The 21,554-nt window shown below is 48.0% G+C and overlaps 1 protein-coding gene across 6 annotated transcripts in view; it reads right to left on the minus strand.

Annotated features, from left to right (window-relative positions):
• Positions 1 to 584: 584 nt before the first annotated feature.
• foxp4 (forkhead box P4) overlaps positions 585 to 21,554 on the minus strand; it is a 205,504-nt gene continuing 184,534 nt past the window's right edge. For 3 of the 6 annotated variants that reach the window (XM_046342499.1, XM_046342498.1, XM_046342496.1), the window contains exons 10-18: positions 20,163 to 20,250; positions 18,147 to 18,230; positions 13,958 to 14,177; positions 13,587 to 13,663; positions 13,326 to 13,427; positions 7,748 to 7,869; positions 2,874 to 2,940; positions 1,840 to 2,015; positions 585 to 1,765 (exon numbers count right to left, since the gene is read on the minus strand). In XM_046342499.1, the coding sequence (XP_046198455.1) occupies positions 1,612 to 1,765; positions 1,840 to 2,015; positions 2,874 to 2,940; positions 7,748 to 7,869; positions 13,326 to 13,427; positions 13,587 to 13,663; positions 13,958 to 14,177; positions 18,147 to 18,230; positions 20,163 to 20,250 (1,090 nt within the window). In that variant the 3' untranslated portion in view covers positions 585 to 1,611. Of the gene's footprint in view, positions 1,766 to 1,839; positions 2,016 to 2,873; positions 2,941 to 7,747; positions 7,870 to 13,325; positions 13,428 to 13,586; positions 13,664 to 13,945; positions 14,178 to 18,146; positions 18,231 to 20,162; positions 20,251 to 21,554 lie in introns of all 6 variants that reach the window. The other 3 variants (XM_046342495.1, XM_046342497.1, XM_046342494.1) reach the window with 1 other exon arrangement.

The following is a 21,554-nucleotide window of genomic DNA, read 5'->3' on the forward strand; positions in this document are numbered from 1 at the left end:
CATAGGGCAGAGAATGGCTAGAGAGTGGGCATGGGCAGAGAATGGCTAGAGAGTGGGCATAGGGCAGAGAATGGCTAGAGAGTGGGCATAGGGCAGAGAATGGCTAGAGAGTGGGCATAGGGCAGAGAATGGCTAGAGAGTGGGCATAGGGCAGAGAATGGCTAGAGAGTGGGCATAGGGCAGAGAATGGCTAGAGAGTGGGCATAGGGCAGAGAATGGCTAGGGAGTGGGCATAGGGCAGAGAATGGCATAGGGCAGAGAATGGCTAGAGAGGGCATAGGGCAGAGAATGGCTAGAGAGTGGGCATAGGGCAGAGAATGGCTAGAGAGTGGCATAGAGAATGGCTAGAGTGGGCATAGGGCAGAGAATGGCTAGAGAGTGGGCATAGGGCAGAGAATGGCTAGAGAGTGGGCATAGGGCAGAGAATGGCTAGAGAGTGGGCATAGGGCAGAGAATGGCTAGAGAGTGGGCATAGGGCAGAGAATGGCTAGAGAGTGGGCATAGGGCAGAGAATGGCTAGAGAGTGGGCATAGGGCAGAGAATGGCTAGAGAGTGGGCATAGGGCAGAGAAGAGAGTGGGAGAGAATGGCTAGAGAGTGGGCATAGGGCAGAGAATGGCTAGAGAGTGGGCATAGGGCAGAGAATGGCTAGAGAGTGGGCATAGGGCAGAGAATGGCTAGAGAGTGGGCATAGGGCAGAGAATGGCTAGAGAGTGGGCATAGGGCAGAGAATGGCTAGAAGTGGGCATAGGGCAGAGAATGGCTAGAGAGTGGGCATAGGGCAGAGAATGGCTAGAGAGTGGGCATAGGGCAGAGAATGGCTAGAGAGTGGGCATAGGGCAGAGAATGGCTAGAGAGTGGGCATAGGGCAGAGAATGGCTAGAGAGTGGGCATAGGGCAGAATCCTGCAATCCAGTCTCAGTCCCACCTATGGATCACTGACTGGTTTGTAAGCTTGGTTTCTGATGTGTGAGCAGGTGGGGTAATCCTTGAGAAAACCACTGTTCTTCCTTCCATCTCAAAGCCCAGCAGTTCTTTCAGGCAAAGGAAGAAAAGAAAAAGAAACTAACATGACCGGAGAAGAGGAGGAGAGTTATACACCTCCTGGTGACTGTTCCAAACAATATATACACATGATCTGATGTGTGTCTCTCCACACTCTCTCTCACACACCTGTATGTATATTGTAGTGGTGTGAACATCAAACTACCAGCACTAAAGGACTGTAGGGCGGGCAGACCATCTGTGTGAATCAACAGGGAGAGGAGAGAGGAGAGGGGACCCTCCCTCCATTTCACCACTGAGAGCTGTCTCTCTGACAATACGCTGCTCACCGGGTGAGGGTGGAGGGGGTGAGGAGGAGGGGGTGAGGTGGGTGAAAATGCGTGGGAATAAAGCAATGCTCCAGAGTGTTATTTTTGCGTGGGTATGTAATGGAGGTCTAACCCTGTTTGTCAATGTTGTTGGTTTCTTGCTTTATAAAAATCATGATCTTTATCTTTTTTTTTTATCTCTATCTTGTTTTTTTATGTGGTCATCATTTCGCTTCACTCCAATGGAGCAGGCGGGATTAAACCTCAAAGTCCCGTCCACTGGCTCAGCTCATCCAATCCTACTCCAGCTCCTCGGTGGGAAGCTCATCATCCAAATCGCGGTCATCGCGATCGCTAGGCAATGCCATGTTCTGAGTGACAGTTGCCATGAGCGACATGGAGCGGCTGTCCTCCTCGATCTCAGTGGGCTCCTCCTTCACATGGACCTGGTGTCTGAAAGGCAGAGGGACGCGTTAGAGAAAGACAGAGAAAGAGAGAGGGAGTGTGTTTGTGTGTGTGTGTCTTACCCATACTGCTGTGGGCTGAGTGTAGGGCTGCAGCTGCCGTTGCTGTTGACCTGTTCCACAGTGGAGCTGACATCATCATGACCCATCCCATGCAGCATGTTGAGGCTGGCGGCAGATGAGGGGTTAACCAGGCCCTGGCTGTTCAGTAGAGTTAAACTGCTCTCTGCAAGGGCCGCCTGACACACACAAACACACACAGGAACACACAGATTTACATTAAAAGACACTCACATACATCACAATTGACTTCAAGTATTTATGGATCCATGAGCAAGAAGAACCCATGTATTTATTCAGTAACACAGATGCTTTGACTGTTTAGTCCTGTTGAGTACTTGCTGAGCATTTCGCTGCACCGTTTTAACCTGCTGTAAACTGAGTATGTGACGAATAAACGTTGATTTGATAATCAGTCATGCTGAAGACTAAAGCAGTGTTGCCTGGATGACTACTCTTCAGGATTACCACATACAACCACTAGGGGGCTCCTGCACACTACACTTCACTGCTCAAGGGTTTAGTGGTGTGTGTGTGTGTGGTGGGGAGCGGGTGGGTTAGGGGGTAGAGAAAGAGTGAAAGTGAGAGACCATTCATTGCTGGTTGGTTTGCCCAGGGAGTGTGTGCATGTGATAGGAGTGACTGAAATTGATTTTCTAGGACAGGCACAAATTTCATGCAGTGACGTTAATTGACAAATAGTTGATGCTATAAGTCATCTGAGTCATAGTCGGATGGAGTAAAGGTGTATGTTTACAATGGTTCTTCCTTTAAAAGTTTGGAGCCGCGACCATTTGTGGTAAATTTGTGGCAAATTGCGTCATTCTGGCAACAATGGCTGACACTTAAATAATGTGCCACAGAATTCTGCGGCACCTCGCCAGCTGTGCTGCAGTATGTTAAAGGAAGAACCACTGTACGTCTGTGTGTTGGGAGGTGTGTGTGTGTGCATGTGGGGAGGAGTGTTCTGGACGTGTGCACGTGTCACTAAATAGCCTAACTTGTTAACTAGTGTGTGTGTAGGTGTGTACACTAACCTGGTAGCTGGCGTTTAGGGAACCGAAGCCCAGGCCTGAAATCATATTCTTCACCAGAGTAGGACTCCTAGAGAGAGAGCGAAAGAGAGGGGGGAGAAAGAAATAGGTGGAGATTAGAATTAACCACATCTCACGTATACTGGGTAGATGCAGTGAAATGTGTTGTTTTTACAGGGTCAGCCACAGAGCAGCACGTAGCCTAGCGGTTAAGAGGGCCGGGCCAGTAACTGAAAAGTTTTTCACCTTGTTGGCTCAGGTATTCGAACAAGCGACCGTTCAGTTACTGGCCCAACACTCGAACCGCTAGCCTACCTGCTGCCCACATGTTGAGTGCATGTGTGTAAAGGAGCAGCTGCAGCCAAAAACAACTTACAAGTGCACCCGCTACACACACAAGCATACACACATACTGTAAACAGATGCTGTTAACACACCCACAACAGCGGTTCCCAGTCTCTGATATCTGCTGTGCAGGCATGTGTGTATTTAAGTGTGTGTGTGTTTGATTGTGTAATATGGCCTGATTTCTCTGGCAGTTGGAATTGAAAATCTTGTTACACATGTTAACAAGCCTCTGTCTTCCGTGTGTGAAGATTTGTTGACACACGCTTCACGCTAAACAAACCTCTCTCCACCCTGCATCATAGACAGCAGCACAGTAATGGTGTCCACAAATACGTAGAATGGGAAACACACACATTTAGATATGAAACACACACACTGACAGAGCAGGCCTTTAATTTGACTCCTGAGTTAACCCCTAGGTAATAATTAGGGGTGAACATATCGGAATGTCTAGTTTAACGCCCCGATGTGCAAAACCGCTGTCAAAGCTGACGTGCATACCTAGACTCAGCAACAACAAAAAACGTCCCCTTTTCAGGACCGTGTCTTTCAAAGATCATTTGTAAAAATCCAAATAACTTCACAGATCTTCATTGTAAAGGGTTTAAACACTGTTTCCCATGCTTGATCAATGAACCATAAACAATTTATGAACATGCCCCTATGGAACAGTCGTTAAGACACTAACAGTTTACAGACGGTAGGCAATTAAGGTCACAGTTATGAAAACTTAGGACACTAAAGAGGGCTTTCTACTGACTCTGAAAAACACCAAAAGAAAGATGCCCGGGGTCACTTCTCATCTGCGTGAACGTGCCAGGGCAATAAATTGAAATGTCCATACTGTGAGACGCCTAAGACAGCGCTACAGGGGGACAGGACAGACAGCTGATCATCCTCGCAGGGACAGACCACGTGTAACAATACCTGCACAGGATCGGTACATCTGAACATCACACCTGCGAGAAAGGTACAGGATGGCAACAACAACTGCCCGAGTTACACCAGGAACGCACAATCCCTCCATCAGTGCTCAGACTGTCCACAATAGGCTGAGAGAGGCTGGACTGAGGGCTTGTAGGCCTGTTGTAAAGGCAGGTCCTCACCAGACATCACCGGCAATAACGTCACCTATGGGCACAAACCCACCATCGCTGGACCAGACAGGACTGGTAAAAAGTGCTCTTCACTGACGAGTCGTGGTTTTGTCTCACCAGGGGTGATGATCGGATTTGAGTTTATCGTCGAAGGACTGAGCGTTACCCTCGAGGCCTGTACTCTGGAGCAGGATCGATTTGGAGCTGGAGGGTCCGTCATGGTTTGGGGCGGTGTGTCACAGCATCATCGGACTGAGCCTGTTTTAGGCTGTTTCAATGCAGTCTCAATGCTGTGCGTTACAGGGAAGACATCCTCCTCCCTCATGTGGTACCCTTCCTGCAGGCTCATCCTGACATCACTGCTATTAGCTTCACAACATACATACTATGGAACGTTGTTTGGGTCTTTACTTGTAAAAAAAGATACAGTAGCACTGCCAAAGCTGTACAAAACATTCTGCTAACAAGAAACCACCGGCCATAAACGATGTGTTTACAATACTGTGTCGGTAATAAAGCATCATTTGTTCGACCGCAACTTCTGGGGTAACTAGCTAGCTTTAGCTTGGTACCTAGCTAGCACCAACACAACCAGCCCAAAAACAATGACCAGTAGAACCTGCAGTCATTTTATTATTCTTAGCAATGATTTAAGAATCCTGTGAGTAGTATTAGCTAGGTTGCCACTTGTTGTTTGCCTATTGAAATTGAACTTCAGTTCATGGAAATAAATAGCTAGCCAGCTACTTAACCCTGTTACCCAAAGCTAACGTTATAAGCAGCCAGTTAGCTTCATCTGGCTATTGAGGCTCAACCGCACCAGGTTATGTGTTAAGCTAGCCACGGTAATGATTAGGCAGGCACAATAGTGGAATTTGCGGTTTGCCTTCAAAATAAAAGTATGCCATTGACAGTAATGCAAATGAATACAAATAGTATAATTATGCCATACTTTTATTTTGAAGGCTAACCGCAAAGTCCACAATTGCAGCTAATCCTTATTGTGGCTAGCTTCACATAGACCACCAATAATCAAATAAGAACTGTCTTATAAATGAGTGTTATTTAGATGATGATGTAACAGTATAATTTTAAACCGTTCCCTCGCCCATACCCGGGCGCGAACCAGGGACCTTCTGCACACAACGACAACAGTCACCCTCGAAGCATCGTTACCCATCGCTCCACAAAAGCCGCGGCCCTTGCAGAGCAAGGGGAAACACTACTTCAAGGTCTCAGAGCAAGTGACGTAACCGATTGAAACGCTATTTAGAGCACACCGCTAACTAAGCTAGCCGTTTCACATCCGTTACAATGACACCTATCTATATATTTAGCTAACGAACTATAGCTACTGAAACAGATATCGTTCTGCTATGTTTTTGGGGAAGAACATTTTTTGCATCCATCAGCTAGCTAGTTTTTTTTGTAATGACCAGCACTGTAGGTCCACGAGACAACTTTATCAGCATCATAGCATAGGTATCGATGAACCGTTATGAAATACTAATAACTACGTAAAAAATGTATGAACCCTTTAAATGATTATGTGAGGTGCAGTCATATTCAGGTCCTGATTGGCCAACAAGCTTATTTGACACGTCAAATAGTGTTAAATACTATATTTTTTGACACGCAAAGACTCAAACGGAGTTCCATAGAAATCCTGGTTGAGAATGAAATGACTGAGCAACGAAACAGCACAGCAGGTAAGTGAAAGAACTAGGTTTTGATTGTTTTACTGGTAATGGGGGCATACGGAAATGCCAACAAAATAACTCTTTGGTCAGTGTGTGTAACCTTTATTTAACTAGGCAAGTCAGTTAAGAACAAATTCTTCTTTACAATGACGGCCTACCCCGGCCAAACCCGGACGAAGCTGGTGTTTGTGTGCCGACCTATTACATCTCTTGCACTGAGATGCAGTGCCTTAGACTGCTGTGTCCATGTGTGTGTGTGTTAACTATTTAACTGTACTAGAATTCTTAAAAGTCTGCTAAAATTATAAATATACATTTTAAATATCGGTTATCGGTATCAGGTTTTTTGGGGCAAGGAAAATATCGGATATCGGTAAAGGCCAAAAATGTAATATCAGTGCATCACTAGTAATAATGACGCAATTATACATGCCAACACCTATAACCTCACACACACATCACCCACACACACTTATCATCAGAGAAAGGGTGGGCAGGCAGGCGGATTCATGTGGGAGATAAATGTGTGTGATGAGAGCCAGGTTGGGCAGGCAGACAGATAAATGTGCGTGAGGAGAGCCAGGTTGGGCAGGCAGACAGATAAATGTGTGTGATGAGAGCCAGGGTGGTCAGGCAGATACATGTGTGTGATGAGAGCCAGGGTGGGCAGGCAGACAGATAAATGTGTGTGATGAGAGCCAGAGTGGGCAGGCAGACAGATAAATGTGTGTGATGAGAGCCAGGGTGGGCAGGCAGACAGATAAATGTGTGTGATGAGAGCCAGGGTGGGCAGGCAGACAGATAAATGTGTGTGATGAGAGCCAGGTTGGGCAGGCAGATAAATGTGTGTGATGAGAGCCAGGGTGGGCAGGCAGACAGATAAATGTGTGTGATGAGAGCCAGGGTGGTCAGGCAGATAAATGTGTGTGATGAGAGCCAGGGTGGGCAGGCAGACAGATAAATGTGTGTGATGAGAGCCAGGGTGGGCAGACAGATAAATGTGTGTGATGAGAGCCAGGGTGGGCAGGCAGATACATGTGTGTGATGAGAGCCAGGGTGGGCAGACAGATAAATGTGTGTGATGAGAGCCAGGTTGGGCAGGCAGATAAATGTGTGTGATGAGAGCCAGGGTGGGCAGGCAGACAGATAAATGTGTGTGATGAGAGCCAGGGTGGGCAGGCAGACAGATAAATGTGTGTGATGAGAGCCAGGGTGGGCAGGCAGACAGATAAATGTGTGTGATGAGAGCCAGGTTGGGCAGGCAGGCAGGCAGGCAGATAAATGTGTGTGATGAGAGCCAGGTTGGGCAGGCAGGCAGATAAATGTGTGTGATGAGAGCCAGGTTGGGCAGGCAGGCAGATAAATGTGTGTGATGAGAGCCAGGTTGGGCAGGCAGGCAGGCAGATAAATGTGTGTGATGAGAGCCAGGTTGGGCAGGCAGGCAGATAAATGTGTGTGATGAGAGCCAGGTTGGGCAGGCAGGCAGGCAGGCAGATAAATGTGTGTGATGAGAGCCAGGTTGGGCAGGCAGGCAGATAAATGTGTGTGATGAGAGCCAGGTTGGGCAGGCAGGCAGATAAATGTGTGTGATGAGAGCCAGGTTGGGCAGGCAGGCAGATAAATGTGTGTGATGAGAGCCAGGTTGGGCAGGCAGGCAGATAAATGTGTGTGATGAGAGCCAGGTTGGGCAGGCAGGCAGGCAGGCAGATAAATGTGTGTGATGAGTTTATACCCGGTCATCTTTGGTGGTCTTCTCTTTTGGTATTCCACTTCGTCCACCGTCCACACGGCCCCCTTCACGTTCTCCACCCTCACAAAACACTTATGCAGACTCAGGTTGTGGCGCACAGCATTCTAAATGGAGGGAAAGAGAGAGACGAGAGAGGGAGATAGATACAGAGGGAGAGAGAAAATAGATACAGAGGGAGAGAGAGACGAAAGAGGGAGATAGCGACACACAGGGAGAGAGAGACGAGAGAGGGAGATAGATACACAGAGGGAGAGAGAGACGAGACAGGCAGATAGAGACACAGAGGGAGAGAGAGACGAGACAGGCAGAGAGAGAGACGAGACGAGACAGGCAGATAGAGACACAGGGGGAGAGAGAGACGAGAGAGGGAGATAGAGACACAGAGGGAGAGAGAGACGAGAGAGGGAGATAGAGACACAGAGGGAGAGAGAGACGAGAGAAGCAGATAGAGACACAGAGGGAGAGAGAGACGAGAGAGGGAGATAGAGACACAGAGGGAGAGAGAGACGAGAGAGGGAGATAGAGACACAGAGGGAGAGAGAGACGAGAGAAGCAGATAGAGACACAGAGGGAGAGAGAGACGAGAGAAGCAGATAGAGACACAGAGGGAGAGAGAGACGAGAGAGGGAGATAGAGACACAGAGGGAGAGAGAGACGAGAGAAGCAGATAGAGACACAGAGGGAGAGAGAAACGAGAGAAGCAGATAGAGACACAGAGGGAGAGATAAGGAGATAATTTGCTTTCATAAGCATGTAGAGAGCCTGCCTGAAAAGAGAACCTTGTAATGGTTATTTGAAGTTGTTCTGAACAGAATCAAATATGACAAAAACTTGTTCAGACAAAGAAGTCAACGAATAGCTCCTGTAAAGGAGCATGGCAGAGACACACACACTAAACACACACACTAAACACAGGAGCATGGCAGAGACACACACACTAAACACACACACTAAACACAGGAGCATGGCAGAGACACACACACTAAACACACACACTAAACACAGGAGCCCGGCAGAGACACACACACTAAACACACACACTAAACACAGGAGCCCGGCAGAGACACACACACTAAACACACACACTAAACACAGGAGCATGGCAGAGACACACACACTAAACACACACACTAAACACAGGAGCATGGCAGAGACACACACACTAAACACACACACTAAACACAGGAGCCCGGCAGAGACACACACACTAAACACAGGAGCCCGGCAGAGACACACACACTAAACACACACACTAAACACAGGAGCATGGCAGAGACACACACACTAAACACACACACTAAACACAGGAGCCCGGCAGAGACACACACACTAAACACAGGAGCCCGGCAGAGACACACACACTAAACACACACACTAAACACAGGAGCCCGGCAGAGACACACACACTAAACACACACACTAAACACACACACTAAACACAGGAGCCCGGCAGAGACACACACACTAAACACACACACTAAACACAGGAGCCCGGCAGAGACACACACACTAAACACACACACTAAACACAGGAGCCCGGCAGAGACACACACACTAAACACACACACTAAACACAGGAGCCCGGCAGAGACACACACACTAAACACAGGAGCCCGGCAGAGACACACACACTAAACACACACACTAAACACAGGAGCCCGGCAGAGACACACACACTAAACACAGGAGCCCGGCAGAGACACACACACTAAACACAGGAGCCCGGCAGAAACACACACACTAAACACAGGAGCCCGGCAGAGACACACACACTAAACACAGGAGCCCGGCAGAGACACACACACTAAACACAGGAGCCCGGCAGAGACACACACACTAAACACAGGAGCCCGGCAGAGACACACACACTAAACACAGGAGCCCGGCAGAGACACACACACTAAACACAGGAGCCCGGCAGAGACACACACACTAAACACAGGAGCCCGGCAGAGACACACACACTAAACACACACACTAAACACAGGAGCCCGGCAGAGACACACACACTAAACGCACACACTAAACACAGGACCCGGCAGAGACACACTAAACACAGGAGCCCGGCAGAGACACACACACTAAACACAGGAGCCCGGCAGAGACACACACACTAAACACAGGAGCCCGGCAGAGACACACACACTAAACACAGGAGCCCGGCAGAGACACACACACTAAACACAGGAGCCCGGCAGAGACACACACACTAAACACAGGAGCCCGGCAGAGACACACACACTAAACACAGGAGCCCGGCAGAGACACACACACTAAACACACACACTAAACACAGGAGCCCGGCAGAGACACACACACTAAACACTCACACTAAACACAGGAGCCCGGCAGAGACACACACACTAAACACACTATTCTGTCTGTAGCTGGAAATAAGACAAGGATGTGCATCTCCTTCCCTAGTTTTATTTTAAAACGTCTTTAATCAGCCACAATCTACATACACACATACACACACCGCTATCTGCAGCTCACTCCCCTAGGGACCGTCCTCCCTTTTCATCTGCTGTTGGTAGTTTGTTCATGCCCAATTTCATTACCAATTTTAATTTGTCTATAATTAAATCCTGCATATTTTCTCTGACACGCTTTTTTAATCCGTGAGGGAGGGACAGGCAGAGCGTGCATCACTCCTCACCGTAATTACACACACACACACACACACACACACACACACACACACACACACACACACACACACACACACACACACACACACACACACACACACACACACACACACACACACACACACACACACACACACACACACACACACACACACACACACACACAAACCATAATCAGCCCCAGACCACCCCCCGCCCCTCTCCTCCTCACACCCCCTCTCTTTCAAGCCGTGATGCTCCGTTTTGTAAATGAGTATGACCCCAATCTCAGCCCGCCACCCCGCCATTGCTGCTCCTCTGCTATTTGCATTTGTCTCCGTGATGAAAGCCTAATTCGCACAGTTAAAACATTAGCAGTCATTTACCGCAGGTCACAGCACACGTCACACACACACCCAGCAGACACGCACATAAACACAACACTTCCTGCAGAGGTTGGGGCGAGGAGAGGTGTAGAGAAGGGTAAGGGTAAATGTGGGAAAGGGGAGAAGGTTGACAGGTGGAAAAGAGAGGTATGGGTAAGGCCTGTGGTGGGAGAGAGGGATGGGAGAGAGAGATGGGAGAGGTGTAGGGGTACAGCTAGGGGAGGTATAGGGGGTAGGGATGAGGCTGGGGGTAACGAGAGGAGGGTAGGGGTGTTACAGAGGTCGCGTGTGTGTGTCACAGTGCCCACACAACAGATGTGTAGTTCTTACCTTTCAGCGAACAGCCCTTCAAATATTGTCCTCAATGTGATATTGGAATTCTTAAAGGTACCACGTTGGTACCAAACGTTCAAGACAGACTCTTAAATGATATTTTGCTGTAATATATTCTACTGAATGTGACCCTGCTCTCTACCCATAAAAAGCAGTTCTCAACCATATTCAGAACCTTGGAGAAATTAAATCACTGTTTAACGCTCTCAGACTGAACAGTCTGCAGTTCACCTCTCCCACTCTCCCATTCCTCTCTCCCTTCCCTCTCTCTCCCATCCCTCTCTCTCCCATCTCTCTCTCCCATCTCTCTCTCCCATCCCTCTCTCTCCCATCCCTCTCTCTCCCATCTCTCTCTCCCATCCCCCTCTCTCCCATCCCTCTCTCTCCCATCCATCTCTCCCATCCTCTCTCTCCCATCCCTCTCTCCCATCCCTCTCTCTCCCATCCCACTCTCCCATCCTCTCTCTCCCATCCCACTCTCCCATCCTCTCTCGCCCATCCCACTCTCCCATCCCTCTCTCCCATCCCTCTCTCTCCCATCTCTCTCTCCCATCCCTCTCTCCCATCCTCTCTCTCCCATCCATCTCTCCCATCCTCTCTCTCCCATCCCTCTCTCCCATCCCTCTCTCCCATCCCACTCTCCCATCCTCTCTCTCCCATCCCGCTCTCCCATCCTCTCTCTCCCATCCCTCTCTCCCATCCTCTCTCTCCCATCCATCTCTCCCATCCTCTCTCTCCCATCCCTCTCTCCCATCCCTCTCTCTCTCTGATCAATGACTTCCCATGGCTGACACTAGCTCTCCTCATAAAATAACCAGGCCCATTAAAGAACATACATCTTCCTCTATCCTTAATACAGGCCAAACCTCTGGACACGCCATACATATATTAATATATAAAGGTAGATATTTAAAGGGCCGGACCTAGGTGGAGAGGAAGCGGGAGAATACATTCATTGTAAAATTTCATAAAGGTGAAATGATGCGGAAAAGATATTCCAGGCTGGCATCGCCCTCCCTTCCTGCCTTAGTCCCTCTCTCCCTCCCTTCCCAATTCAAGGCTATTAGCACGAGGCTCGGGCCATGACACCCCCTCTTCACCCCTCCTCTCATCTGTCTCTCTCATTCTCTCGACTCAATCTCCCTCTCTCCGGAGGAACTGACACTCAAATTAGAATGAGGCTTCAGTAGAAATAGGTCAGCACCTACACCGTCAAGGTCCAGCCAGGTGTGTGTGTGAGTCATGGACTGCGAGAGTGTGTTTGTGAGAATGTGTGTGTGAGAGAAGCCATTGCGTGTGTGTGTGACTGTAATGAGGCTCTGTGATAGTGAGATGTGTTTCCACTGAGCTAAGTGGAACCGTCTTCGTAGGCCATGTCAGACTTCACAGAACTCTTCAGAAGACCAGGAGGGAGGGAGGGAGGGAGGGAGGGAGGGAGGGAGGGAGGGAGGGAGGGAGGGGGAGGGAGGGAGGGAGGGGGAGGGATGGAGGGAGGGTAAAAGAGGGAGGAAGGAAGGAAGGGGGAGGGATGGAGGGAGGGTAAAAGAGGGAGGAAGGAAGGGGAGGGAGGTAGGGTAAAAGAAGGAGGAAGGAAGGGGAGGGATGGAGGGAGGTAGGGGTAGGGAAAGGAGGGATGGAGGGGGAGGGGATGGAGGAGGGGGAAGGGGGAGGGATGGAGGGAGGGTAAAAGAGGAGGAAGGAAAGGGGGGAAGAAAGGAGGGAGGAAGGGGAGGGATGGAGGGAGGGTAAAAGAGGGAGGAAGGAAAGGGGAGGGAAGAAAGAGAGGGAGGAAGGGGAGGGATGGTAAAAGAGGGAGGAAGGAAGGGGGAGGGAAGAAAGGGAGGGAGGAAGGGGGAGGGATGGAGGGAAGGTAAAAGAGGGAGGAATGAATGGAGGGAGGGGGTGGGGTAAGTCAATTTAACACCTCTGTAAAGAAACACAGCCACATGGAGTGAGTCCACACACTTACGCACACACACACTCCACTCAGGGCATTGTGGGTAAAATGGCTTATAATCATCAAAACAGCTTGGTGTTTCAATGGCCATGTCAGTTTTTGAGTCTGCCGAGTGTGTGTGAGAGTGTGTGGGTGTGTGTGGGAAGGAATATTGTCTAATCTGTGTGTGTGTGGATATGCAGTGTATGTATAGTAGGTGAGTGACCATGTGTGTATGCGGAGGAGTGTGTGTGTAGGAATGTGTGTGGACTCACCTTCCATGTGGCTGTGTTTCTCCTGAAGTAGGCAAACATTCGTGTAAACCAGTTATAGATCTCATTAAGAGTCAGCTGCCTGTCTGGAGCCTCCAGAATGGCCTAGAGAGAGACAGAGAGGGAACAACATTAGACAACGTCTCAACGGAGCTATCACAATACTAAAATGAGAGAAGAGAGGGGAGGAGGAAAGGAAGATGAGAGGAGATGACAGGAAGAGAAAAGGAAGAGAGGAAGATAAATGGAGGACAGGAGACTTACGTGGCGTATGAGAGAGGCGTAGGTGAAGGGAGGTCTGACATCAGCGTTCTTATAGAACTCACAGTTCTGTGCCAGCTCTACAGAGAAAACACACACCACATTAGTCATGGATATATATGTGTGTGTGTGTGTGTGTGTGTGTGTGTGTGTGTGTGTGTGTGTGTGTGTGTGTGTGTGTGTGTGTGTGTGTGTGTGTGTGTGTGTGTGTGTGTGTGTGTGTGTGTGTGTGTGTGTGTGTGTGTGTGTGTGTTTGTTAGTCAGTCAGGGAGAAACTGTGAGCATGTGTTTACCAGTATGCTTGTATATATTAAAATGTTTGTGTGTACACAAGTGTGTGTTTTTGAGGGTTGTATGCATACCCTCTCGTATACCTGAGGCGATGGGGGTGCAGAACTTGTCTGCGATGCGCCTGCGTATGGGTCCCACGCCGTGCGGGTGTGAGTGTGAGTGCAGGCTGGAGGAGCTGATGACAGAGGGGCCCTGGCGGAGCGGGGTGATGGGGGCGGTGGCGGAGGTGGGGGGGTGAGGTAGACCCTCTGGGTACACCTCGCTCTCCCTCTTCAGCAGGGAGCCACTGGACGCCAGGTTCAGCTGGGGAAGGAAACAGGATGTGACATCATCCGAAAGGGACCATCATCATTCCTGGTTGTAGCTTGCTCTCTGGTAGGATGGATGGACAGTTAGCTATGTTGCTTCGACTTATCGAACCCTCTCAGACACATTATACACAAAGACATAAAGAGTGATGCCCAGCTGGCACAAAGGCTATATCTATCATATGATCATTAACAGCAAAACAAAGACCTCAGACTCAGTTACACAGACACACACACACATACACACACTGCAATTAGCCCTCAGTGAACAAAAGAAAAACAAAGCAAGAAATGGGAGTTTGTGTGAGTGAAGGCCTCTGTGGTCACACACACAGCGGTGGCACGCTCTCTTCACGGCCCAGCTCGGCCCAATTAGGCAGAGCCCACAGGAGCAATGGGAACTGGAAACCAGTCCTCTGAGTCACTCAGGGAAGCTTTTCCAAGGGCTGCTAGATTAGAACTAATTAAAACCACCATGGACATGTGTGTGAGTGAGAGAGAGAGAGATAGAGAGAGATTAAGAGAGTGCGAGCATTATCTGAATTTTCTTATACAGAGCTCTGTCTTCCTTCCTCTTTACCCCTTTTCTCTCGTTCACCTTCCCTTCTATTTGTCCTTCACTGTCTTTCCAGTCCTAACCAATCCTCCTCCCCCCCAACTTGTCCTCTCCCTGTGTGCTCCAGACGAGTGGTCTGTACCATTTGGACTGGTTAGGGGTCAGGCCTGTTTAACTGCTACTTCATGAGCTCTGGAAATCTGCCTCTATTTCTTTCTTTCTCTCTAGCACTTCTCTCTCTCTCTCTCTCCTTCCCTCCTCTCCTTCCCTCCTCTGCTTCCCTCCCTCCTCTCGTTCCATCCCTCTGTAAAACAGGTACTTCATTAGCTTTGGAACCCGGCCACATCACCAAGGCAACACCACAACCCTCTCAATTGAGGGCAAGCTTTGTTGCAATTCTGAAGACTCCTCCCCTCCACCCTCTTCCTCAAATCGCTGACCCCGAGGCTTGTCTCCCACGACGACACAAAACACGCCCCTTCCTGATTTCCCATTAGGTGCTAACGACAGCTGATGCCCTGCGTTGGCTCCACACACACACACACACACACACACACACACACACACACACACACACACACACACACACACACACACACACACACACACACACACACACACACACACACACACACACACACACACACACACACACACACACACACACACACACACACACACACCCCGCTGCTCCACTGCAACCATTTATATCCCCTCAAATTAAGACACTCCACTTGTAATTGACAATTAATTTCAACATCTTCATATTTTAATAAGACTCCTCGTCAATCTGAATAATGAAATATTCATTAGATACCTAATAACAACCCTGCCTGTGCCAGCCAGCCTGCCCGGAGACACAGAGCTCCATCCCTCAACACAGTTTCCATTTTGGCACTCTTTTTTACATTTAGTCTAGTCTTCTGTCATTTGACCAATGATTTAGTCTAGTAATTGTCAAAATGATGAAAACCCTGGGCCATTTTAGTCAACTAAATTTCCTTTCATTTTAGTCAAATTTTAGTCACATCACAAAAATATGACAAACATATATAAGATTAATATTATATTATAGAACATTTATCTGGCCATGTAAATTCCTAATTCAGCCTACATAGATATTGCACATGAGAGAGCGACAATATCACCAGTATCACCAGTTTTCGCAAAGTACGGGAGCTAAGGCCTGAGTGAAAAGTTTGGGAATCCTTATTCAACATGTCTAAGAGGCATGTTTGTTCTACATAGCATATTTCTATCTGACCGTTCCAAAACGTTGCGTTCTGCTGAACGTGCCCCAGGTTGTTAGCTACAGCTAGCTAATGACTTAACCTGACTTAACATCCTAAACAAATGGTTAACAGTCTGGTTATTATGTAGCCTAGTTTTAGAATGGCCTGCGATATGTTTTATAAATGTGTTTTATGAATGTGTTTTATGAATGTGTTTTATAAATGTGTTTTATAAATGTGTTTTATAAATGTGTTTTATAAATGTGTTTTATAAATGTGTTTTATGAATGTGTTTTATGAATGTGTTTTATAAATGTGTTTTATGAATGTGTTTTATGAATGTGTTTTATGAATGTGTTTTATAAATGTGTTTTATAAATGTGTTTTATGAATGTGTTTTATGAATGTGTTTTATAAATGTGTTTTATGAATGTAAAATGTGTCCAGCTAATGCATGATAGAAAGGAAAAAACATAGCGCCGGCATTATGGGTCATGTCTTTTGAACGGTGGCCTAAGGGCTAGAATCAACCAGTTTTCTCAGAGGAAAAGAGACTTGGCTACGTTGGCTACACAGAACCTGGGTATGAAATGCAGTTGGAAAAGTGGGAGGGTTAAGTGAGACTACAAGCCTACTTTTCTATAGCCTACTCAAGGGAGAGAAAAACATAGCTAGACTGTTTTACTATTAAACTCAATGGTGCTATTGTTTTACATTTCATAAAGTAGCTTGTGTTTCTTAACCAGGCAAAGGGTAGCGAACTAGGAGGCTGGTGGTGACTGGTTAGCTACATGGAAGCTAGAGAGTTGCCTGCGCAATGTGTATCATCAGAGGATGTGTACCTCAGAGGATGTGTACTATCAGAGGATGTGTATCATCAGAGAATGTGTATCATCAGTGGATGTGTATCACCGGAGGATGTGTATCATCAGAGGATGTGTATCATCAGTGGATGTGTATCATCAGTGGATGTGTACTATCAGAGGATGTGTATCATCAGAGAATGTGTATCATCAGTGGATGTGTACCACCGGAGGATGTGTATCATCAGAGGATGTGTATCATCAGAGGATGTGTATCATCAGAGGATGTGTATCATCAGAGGATGTGTACTATCAGAGGATGTGTATCATCAGAGGATGTGTACTATCAGAGGATGTATATCATCAGAGGATGTGTACTATCAGAGGATGTGTATCATCAGAGGATGTGTATCATCAGAGGATGTGTATCATCAGAGGATGTGTATCATCAGAGGATGTGTACTATCAGAGGATGTGTATCATCAGAGGATGTGTACTATCAGAGGATGTATATCATCAGAGGATGTGTATCATCAGAGGATGTGTATCATCAGAGGATGTGTATCATCAGAGGATGTGTATCATCAGAGGATGTGTATCATCAGAGGATGTGTATCATCAGAGGATGTGTATCATCAGAGGATGTGTATCATCAGAGGATGTGTATCATCAGAGGCTGAGTGGAGCCGAACTGCCCACACTCATCACTTGCTCCCCCACAGCTCACCAGAGAGAATATAGGTCCTTCCCACTGCTGAACAGAACTGCACTGCACATCTGTGCTGCTAATATTAATTGTGCTTATCACTGAAAAACTCTCAATTTCTCCAAAAACTCTCTTTCAGTCCACTTAGGACACAGATTTTAGACACAGGGATAATTTAGTCTCCCCTCGTCGATTTAGTCAACTGAAATGAAAATATTTTTTGTTTAGTTAATAGTTTTTTCTGGGTCTATTTAGTCAGTGATAGTCTTTGACCAATATTTGAGTCATTATGATAGAAATTAACACTGTCTCAACAGGGCAGGATGATGGATGGCTCACACACATTAAAAGATTCACCCACATTTCAATCATTTATTTGGATAAAGCTTGTGTGGTTTTGTGATTTATGTTGGTATTGTGATCAAAGGTTACGGAATTCTTATAATCAGATTATTACTCCATTATCTAATAGTTTATTACAGGGACCTGTGCTCATGTAGAACACCCCTTATGCATATTTACATACTAATAATGAACGCTATACATAACACTAAAGTGAATAAAGGCCAAGTGTAAGCCCCACTGATCAACAGAGGATGCACACACCAAACACCTGCTACAGCGCGGTGAAGGGTGAGGGGTCAGGGGTGAGAGGTCAGGTACTCACAGGTTGGTTGAAAGGCTTTGGCTCCGATGGGCGCATGTGCAGGTGGGTCATCATGGCCTGCAGCCGCTCACTCTCCTTGGCCAGCTGAGAAACACACACACACACACACACACACACACACACACACACACACACACACACACACACACACACACACACACACACACACACACACACACACACACACACACACACACACACACACACACACACACACACACACACACACACACGTCAGAAAAACTGTCATTTTTGAGTCAATAATTACTATTGTCATAGACGAGAAGCACGGTGGTAAGGAAAAGAATCAAGCTCCAGTCACACCGACCTGGGTTTGTCTTGTTGTTTATAGACTGCAGGTTTATTCTCAAACTGTGGACTTGATAATATCCAGTCAAGCCACATCAGCCTCCCATTAAAGCAGTAAAACACAGATATTTAGGGGAGGGTGTGAAGTAATGGGTGTTTGTGTTAGAGAAAGAGGCATCCCCTTAGTCTATGATTTAGCATGTGGTGGTGTGTGTGTGTCTCTCAGGGCTGTTGTCACTGTCTTACAGCACCAGTCTCCCCAGGCACAGAGAGAGATGGGAACCCTCTACACACACACACACACACACCTAACATTTTCTCACACATTACACACACACCCTCACAGACACACTAGCCTGCAGACACTCGTCCCTGTTTGCCGTTGCTAACTGCAGTTTAGTGGGTGCTACTGTGCTATAGCCTGTGGAAACGCCTCCTGCATCTCTACTGAGAGACATCTCAGTCAGTGTGTCAACACACCACAGCCAGGGGCTAGCTAATGAACAGGAGGGTGTGTGAGAGACATCTCAGTCAGTGTGTCAACACACCACAGCCAGGGGCTAGCTAGTGAACAGGAGGGTGTGTGAGAGACATAGGCCTGGAGAAGCTAGCACAAGCACTTGATGTGTGTGTTGGCACACTGACTGAGATGTCTCTCACACACCCTCCTGTTCATTAGCTGGCCCCTGGCTGTGGTGTGTTGACACACTGACTGAGATGTCTCTCACACACCCTCCTGTTCATTAGCTGGCCCCTGGCTGTGGTGTGTTGACACACTGACTGAGATGTCTCTCACACACCCTCCTGTTCATTAGCTGGCCCCTGGCTGTGGTGTGTTGACACACTGACTGAGATGTCTCTCACACACCCTCCTGTTCATTAGCTGGCCCCTGGCTGTGGTGTGTTGACACACTGACTGAGATGTCTCTCACACACCCTCCTGTTCATTAGCTAGCCCCTGGCTGTGGTGTGTTGACACACTGACTGAGATGTCTCTCACACACACTCCTGTTTATTAGCTAGCCCCTGGCTGTGGTGTGTTTGCACACTGACTGAGATGTCTAGCAGTGGCTGTGGTGTGTTGACACACTGACGGAGATGTCTCTCACACACCCTCCTGTTTACTAGCTAGCCCCTGGCTGTGTGTGTTGACACACTGACTGAGATGTCTAGCACTGGCTGTGTGTGTTGTAGTATGGCAGCATTGAGTGAATGTGTGTAAGATGTGCGTGTGTGAGTTTCTGTGTGTATGTAGGTACTATAACAGGGCAGTAGTGGGGTAGGTGACACGGCAGGGAAAGGGGAGAGGACGGGAGGCGTGATGAGATGTGACTCTGCCTGTCTCTCTGTCACTTTGTGTTGCCCATCAGTGGCTTCAGGCTTGGGGCTCAATGCCGTGTACCAGGGGGACCAGGGCCACAGCTAACCCGAACTCCAGCTCCAACACCCTGGGTTCGCCACTATGCTGTTTGGGGGTTCTTGTGGGGTGTTTGTGTTTTGATGTCCACCCCTCTTCCTCCTCCTTCCCTCCTTCCACCCAGTAGAAAGGGACTGGAATGGACTGGACTGGGAGGCTTATAATTGGAGCCTATGATGCCAGCTTTCCTCTTTAAATTACAAGCTCCAGTGCTTTCACTAAATCCCCAGCCTGGCTCAGACAAGTACAGACACAGAGAATGACTGTGTGTGTGTGTGTGTGTGTCCCACCTGTATCTCCAGCTGTTGGACCACCTGCATCTGTACCCTGCACTGGGCTGTACTGCGGTCATCCAGAGCATGTTCATTGTTCAGATGCCTGAGAAAGGAGGAAAGATAGAGGGATGGGTAGAGATAGAGGAAGGGGTAGAGATAGAGGGATGGTAGAGATAGAGGGATGGTAGAGAGAGGAAGGGGTAGAGATAGAGGAAGGGGTAGAGATAGAGGAAGGGGTAGAGATAGAGGAAGGGGTAGAGATAGAGGAAGGGGTAGAGATAGAGGAAGGGAGATAGAGGGATGGAGGAAGGGGTAGAGATAGAGGAAGGGGTAGAGATAGAGGAAGGGGTAGAGATAGAGGAAGGGGTAGAGATAGAAGGGGTAGGATGGTAGAGATAGAGGAATGGGTAGAGATAGAGGAAGGGGTAGAGATAGAGGGATGGGTAGAGATAGAGGGATGGATAGAGATAGAGGAATGGGTAGAGATAGAGGAATGGGTAGAGATAGAGGAATGGTAGAGATAGAGGAATGGGTAGAGATGGAGGAATGGGGAGATAGAGATGGAGGATAAGGAATGGGTAGAGATGGAGGAAGGGTAGAGATGGAGGAAGGGGTAGAGATAGAGGAAGGGTAGAGATAGAGGAAGGGGTAGAGATAGAGGAAGGGGTAGAGATAGAGGAATGGGTAGAGATAGAGGAATGGGTAGAGATAGAGGAATGGGTAGAGATAGAGGAAGGGGTAGAGATAGAGGAAGGGGTAGAGATAGAGGAAGGGGTAGAGATAGAGGAAGGGGTAGAGATAGAGGAAGGGGTAGAGATAGAGGAAGGGGTAGAGATAGAGGAAGGGGTAGAGATAGAGGAAGGGTAGAGATAGAGGAAGGGGTAGAGATAGAGGAAGGGGTAGAGATAGAGGGATGGGTAGAGATAGAGGGATGGTAGAGATAGAGGAATGGGTAGAGATAGAGGAATGGTAGAGATAGAGGAATGGGTGGAGATAGAGGAAGGGGTAGAGATAGAGGAAGGGGTAGAGATAGAGGAAGGGGTAGAGATAGAGGAAGGGGTAGAGATAGAGGAAGGGGTAGAGATAGAGGAAGGGGTAGAGATAGAGGGATGGGTAGAGATAGAGGGATGGTAGAGATAGAGGAATGGGTAGAGATAGAGGAATGGGTAGAGATGGAGGAAGGGGTAGAGATGGAGGAAGGGGTAGAGATAGAGGAAGGGGTAGAGATAGAGGGATGGGTAGAGATAGAGGGATGGTAGAGATAGAGGAATGGGTAGAGATAGAGGAATGGGTAGAGATAGAGGGATGGTAGAGATAGAGGAAGGGGTAGAGATAGAGGAAGGGGTAGAGATAGAGGAAGGGGTAGAGATAGAGGAAGGGGTAGAGATAGAGGAAGGGGTAGAGATA

The sequence above is a fragment of the Oncorhynchus gorbuscha genome, linkage group LG03 (genome assembly GCF_021184085.1).
Source record: "Oncorhynchus gorbuscha isolate QuinsamMale2020 ecotype Even-year linkage group LG03, OgorEven_v1.0, whole genome shotgun sequence".
NCBI lineage: Eukaryota > Metazoa > Chordata > Actinopteri > Salmoniformes > Salmonidae > Oncorhynchus > Oncorhynchus gorbuscha.